This window comes from Geospiza fortis, unplaced genomic scaffold (assembly GCF_000277835.1).
Source record: "Geospiza fortis unplaced genomic scaffold, GeoFor_1.0 scaffold114, whole genome shotgun sequence".
In the NCBI taxonomy this organism is placed as follows: Eukaryota; Metazoa; Chordata; class Aves; order Passeriformes; family Thraupidae; genus Geospiza; species Geospiza fortis.
In genome coordinates this window covers 865909-871170 of record NW_005054383.1, presented here as the reverse complement: position 1 = coordinate 871170, position 5262 = coordinate 865909, and the positions used below count along the sequence as shown (strand labels likewise).

The following is a 5262-nucleotide window of genomic DNA, read 5'->3' as shown; positions in this document are numbered from 1 at the left end:
AGTGCACCTAAGAAGTGTCTGAGATCTTCTTTTCCTCATGGCTGGAAGGGGCCCGGGATGCCAAGAGGAGCAGGAGTAGGAAAACCCTTGGAGACTGAAGGGCTCCCTCCACAGCCAGAGCAGTGGATGAATGAGTGTGTTGTTTTCAGTGCAGATTGTCCCACTTGGTTTTCCTGGCTCAATTAGGAACTGCTAATTATTTACTTATGAAGGCTGTCAGGATGATGTCCTGGAGGAGAAGAAGAAGAGATGCCACTGCTGGCAGGGTAGGACATTTGGACAGCACGAGGGGAATGGAGCAGTATGTGGTGCTGAAGGTTAACGAGCCCTGGGATGCTGACCAGGAATGCAGGATTCCTGTAAGGATTTATGAGCAAGAGCTGGGCTGCTGGGTATCGGGATGGAGGGAAGGTGGAACAGCTTGCGCAGAAAGCTGTGGCTGCCCATGGATCCCTGGAAGTGTCCAAGGCCAGGTTGGACAGGGCTTGGAGCAGCCTGGGATAGTGGAAGGTGTCCCTGCCCATGGCAGGGGCTGGAATGAGATGAGCTTTAAGGTCCCTTCCAGCCCAAACCATTTCATCATTCTTGGATAAGGTCCTTTCCCTAAAGAAGTGGTGAATTTGCTGTGAGCAGGTACTACTGCTCCCCATTCAAGGTGGGGGGACACAGGACCAAAACCAGCTCAGGAAGAGACTCATGCACAGGGACATGGCAGGAGCAGGGCTGTCCTTGGGAGAGGTGATGAGCTCATCTTCAGGGAGAGCTCATAGCTCTGGAGAGGAACTGCACTCTGCTCACTGCTGTTTTGGGGGCCATGAGCAGAGGAATCACCAAGCAAGATGGAAGACATGATTATGTCTGGCATGGATGAGATGTGACATCCTCATCTGACCACTGGGACGTGTTCCTCAGCCTTTTCCTTTGTGTTCCATGGTTCCAATGTGTCAGCACTGGAGGAGGGATGTGCCCTGGCACTTGATGGGAGGTCACAGGAGGATGTCTTGCTGTGGCACCACAGCTCCTCTGCAGCTCCTTGTGAGGACACCAAGGTGCCTGGTGGGGAGCTGGGACCCTGAAGATGGGCAGAAGAGCTGAACTCGTGGCTGCTGAGCTTCCCAGAGCCCTTGTTTTCCTTCAAAACAACCTTCCACCTCATTCCATGAGCTCAGGAACTGGCTGGGCTGGTCAGCAGGTCTGGGTTTCCTGCTGGTCTGGTTTTGTTTTTCCCTGGCAGGACACCCATAACAGTACTGTGGTCAGCTGGGACAGGCTATGAGCTCTTCCTCTCCATCCTACATCCTTCAACTCCTTGCCTGGAGCAGCTCCAGGATTAACCCCACATCCTTATGGCTCCAAGCCCTGGAAAGGGGAAGACAAACACAAATGGGGCTTGATTGGACAGGGGACAGTGCCTGCCTTGTCCAAGCCATTATCCCTTGGATGTCACACTGCAGTCTGCCAGGAGGTCTCACACGTGCTGGTGGCACAGAGCAATGAGCTGCCTGTTGCTTCTTATCCCTTGTTCCCCTGTGAAGATTTAGGAGTGGGAGTGAGGAAAAGCCCTCCTTTTGCTCTCTCACCTCTTCCTTCTACATCAGGCAGGGGCTTCTTCTCAGCCTTTGGCCACTGCAGCAGCCCTCAGCTGCAGCCTGCACAGAAACTCCCTGCACGGTTTACATGCCTGGTCCCTTGCAGCTCCCTCCTCTTGCACCTGGAAGGAGCAGACCACTCTGGAGCACTTCCCTGCCTCCCCCCTCCTTTGTCTGTCAGGCAACATGCAGAGCTCTTCAGGAGCTGGCTCCATGCCCTGCTGTGGATCTGAGAAGAAGTTAACTGGTAGCTTGGTTGGGGTGAGTTTATTGGGAATTGTGCCCATGGGAGGAAAATAGAGAAGCCAAAAGGAAGCAGCTGGATTTGAGCTTAGACCAGGACCCTGGAATTAATTTTTCTTCTACTTGTAGAGGATGTACTGAAGAGGCACCGGGTCTCTGTCCTTGCTGTTCCCTCCATCCTTTGATGTGTGTCCTCCCCAGCACCTCAAATTCAGAAAGAAAAAAAGGTTTGCAGGAATTGTTATGGTCAAGCTCAGGGAGATGATCAGGAGATCTTCCAGAGGTGCTGATGTTGAGGGCACAGCTCTGAGTGGCAGAGGGGTGAGCAGCTCCAAGACACAAGAGCATGAGGATTGTTGGCCTCCAGTCTGTGGGCTTGCCTCTGTTCCTGGCATTTTCTCTCCAGGTTGGATGGGACCCAGAGCCACCTGATCTAGTGAGTGACATCCCTGCCTGTGGCAGGGGTTGGAACAAGATGAGCTTTTATTTCCCTTCCAGCCCAAACCAGTCTTTGATTCTCTGACTTCTTGATCTTCCCCTTCTGACCATTCTGGGCTTGATCATTGATTTACTTGTTTGGTAGCAGTCAGGACAAGCTCCAGCAGGTAGAAAAGCATTTTGGGGTGGACAAGGTCCTGTGGTGGCTCCCTCTGTGCAGGGAGGAAGGACCCAGTTTGGTGAGGATCACCCTTTGGGCAGGCCAGGGAGCGGCTGCCTCTGGTCCAGCTCCTGCTGGAGAACACAGCTCCTGTAGATGAGAGACAAGACCAAAAGCTGCAAAATCCTTGGGGAACTGGGGTCAGTGAGAGCAGATGTGGCACAGCTGTTCTGTAGGATTTGAAACCCAACTCCTCGTCCGTGGGTGAGGTGCCCTGCACAGAGGTGTGGGTACAGCAGGTGAATCCTTTCCCTCATTCAGCACATGGCCTTGGCCCCCCCTTGCTCAGGGCAGCAGGGCAGTGGGGGCTGTGTCTGGGTGAGCTCTGGGGCAGGGAGGGGACAGTCTTGAGGACACAGGATGGCACAGGCAGTGGCTGGGCCATCACAGGTGAGCCCGGGAATGGGTTCTCCTTTCATGTGTGGTTTCCCTGCGTGTCCCTCCTGTGTCAGTGTTCCTGCTGTGCTCCCAGAGCGATGCTGTCTCACAATGGCAGTCTGGATCTGCCTCCGATTGACGTGTTTGTGCATGGAATAATCACAGCTTTCAAACAGCAGTTCCTGTGTTGTGTGAGGTGACATTTGGAGAGGAGCAGCAGCAGCTTATTAAATTGAAACTAGGGGAGAAAAAATCTACACGATGCTCGGAGTGCTGTGCTCTGGGTTGTCTCTTTCATGGAATGGTTTGGGTTTGAGTTGGAAGGGACTATCAAGATCATCTTGTTCCACGCCCTGTCCTGAGCAGAGACACCTCCCACTATCCCATGCTGCTCCAAGCCCCATCCAGCCTGGCTTTGGACACTTCCAGGGATCCAGGGCCAGCCACAGCTTCTCTGGGCACCCTGTGCCAGGGCCTCCCCACCCTCACAAGGAACAATTCCTTCCCAATGTCCAATCTTATCCTGCCCTTTGGCAGTGTGTGTAGGTGATTCCTCTTCTGGTGGCTCGTAGTCCAACATATATCTCACCATATTCCATGTAAACCCCACAGCCTTGCTGGGTAAACTGGACTGCACTGCTGAACTGGGGCTTAGGGCCATTATCTGCTTTAAACCCCAGAAGTGTTTTGCTCCTCAGCCCTGGTGTAGCAGGATCATGGTTGTTCATGCTCGAAGGTGCTGGGTTTTTCAGAAATGAGAGGCGAAGGATGTTGCCTTGGTAAGGGCTGCAGGAGGGGGAGAGCCCCTGGAGGCAGTCCTGTGAGATGCCCTTTTGGGCTAATAATTGAGAAGGCTTCAAGATTGAGGCTTTTATTGATTGTCATGGCTTGAGCAGTGATTTTGACTGAGGGGAGGAGGGAGGGCAAGCTCCAGATGTAAAGAGGAGATTGGCAACAAAAAGCAGGCGACAATCTGAGCCGAAGGGAAAAAAGCGCAGCAGTGATATTCTGGAAACATCTCCTGTTGTTTTGTTGTTTTTTCCCTTTTGTTGCAATGAAATGTGGCCAGTCCTGCCCTGGGATCACCAGCCCTGCGTGGTGCCAACTGTGCTCTGCGACTGTCACCACTGTGGCAGTGTTAGTGAGGTTTGTCCCTGGGGCTCTCAGCCCTGCACTGCTGCATCCTGTTGCTGCTGGCGACGGGCAGGTGGAGAAGGGAGGTCTGGCTTCTGTCCTTCATGGGGCTGTTGATTTGCTGCTGGCTATGCCATAAAGTGTTTTGGGGTTTTTTTCTGTAGGAGAAGATGGCGGTAAATTCTTTTGTAATTTTTAACACTTGTTGATGCCGCATTTTTCTCATTCACAAATCAAGACTGGAAGGCCAGGTTGGACCAGAGTTGGAGCAACCTGATGAAGTGGAAAGTGTCCCTGCCCATGGCAGGGGGTTGGAAGGAGATGAGCTTTAAGCTTCCTTCCAACAAAAAGCATTCCATGATTCTAACTCTATTTGGCTGTTCCTGCCAGGAGATGGTGGGGACTGTGCATACCTGGGTGGGCAGGTTGAGTGCAGGGGCTGTTGCCTGGGGCAGGGGCTACGTGGGGATTTGTGGGAGGGACCTGCCGTCTAAGTTCCCAATGTCTGTACCCTGTGGGATGGGATGGGATGGATGTGGGATACCCACTGGGCATCCCCAGAGCTGGCTCAAGGGGTAGGACAGGTCTGGGTCACGCTCTGATGGGGACACTTCTCCTTCTCCTCGGCAGGGGAGGCCTGGCGGCTGGAGGATGACTGCTCGGAGCCCCCCAGGGCCCCCCAGCTGGGCACGGCCGTGGAGGACGCCCCGTTCAGCTACTTCCGCACGCGCTCCTTCTACATGAGGAAGAGCCTGTCTGTGGACAACCACCTGGGCTCCCTGAGCTACGCCGTGCACCCGGCTGAGAGCAAGGCCGAGCGCGTCAGGACCAAGCTGCGGCGGCAGTTCGTGAGTATCGGCCCCGGCCGCCCACGCTCGCACGCGCGCGGCTTCCCAAAAACACTGACATCTTGGAGAGCTATTTTTGTGGGCAACATTAGTAAAACAACAGAAAGAGAGGCTGCTCCAGAGTGGTGGAACAGATGGGGGTGGCAGCTCGGCTTTAGGGTGGCTGTGGCTCAGCCGGGTGCAGGGGGACGAGGGCCTGGACTCTGAGCACTGCTGTCCAAAGCATGGAACAAGGCTGAAAGGAGGAAATGAGTTTTCCTGTCCTTGGCTTCACCTCTGTGAGGAACTGCACCTTTCCAGAGGTTTGTCAGGGGCCAGCAGTGAGGGACTGGGGCAACAAGGAGCCAGCACCGAGTCCCTGGGGCAGCTCAGAGCTTCCTGGCCCTTGGGAGCTCCTGGTGGCAGGACAGCA

General features: G+C 54.4%; 1 protein-coding gene across 2 annotated transcripts in view; it reads left to right on the top strand.

The window, feature by feature from the left end:
- LOC102036376 (ankyrin repeat and fibronectin type-III domain-containing protein 1-like) overlaps positions 1 to 5262 on the top strand; it is a 177781-nt gene that overhangs the window by 1532 nt on the left and 170987 nt on the right. For both annotated transcript variants that reach the window (XM_031060504.1, XM_031060503.1), the window contains exon 2: positions 4633 to 4850. In XM_031060504.1, the coding sequence (XP_030916364.1) occupies positions 4633 to 4850 (218 nt within the window). The remainder of the gene's footprint in view (positions 1 to 4632; positions 4851 to 5262) is intronic.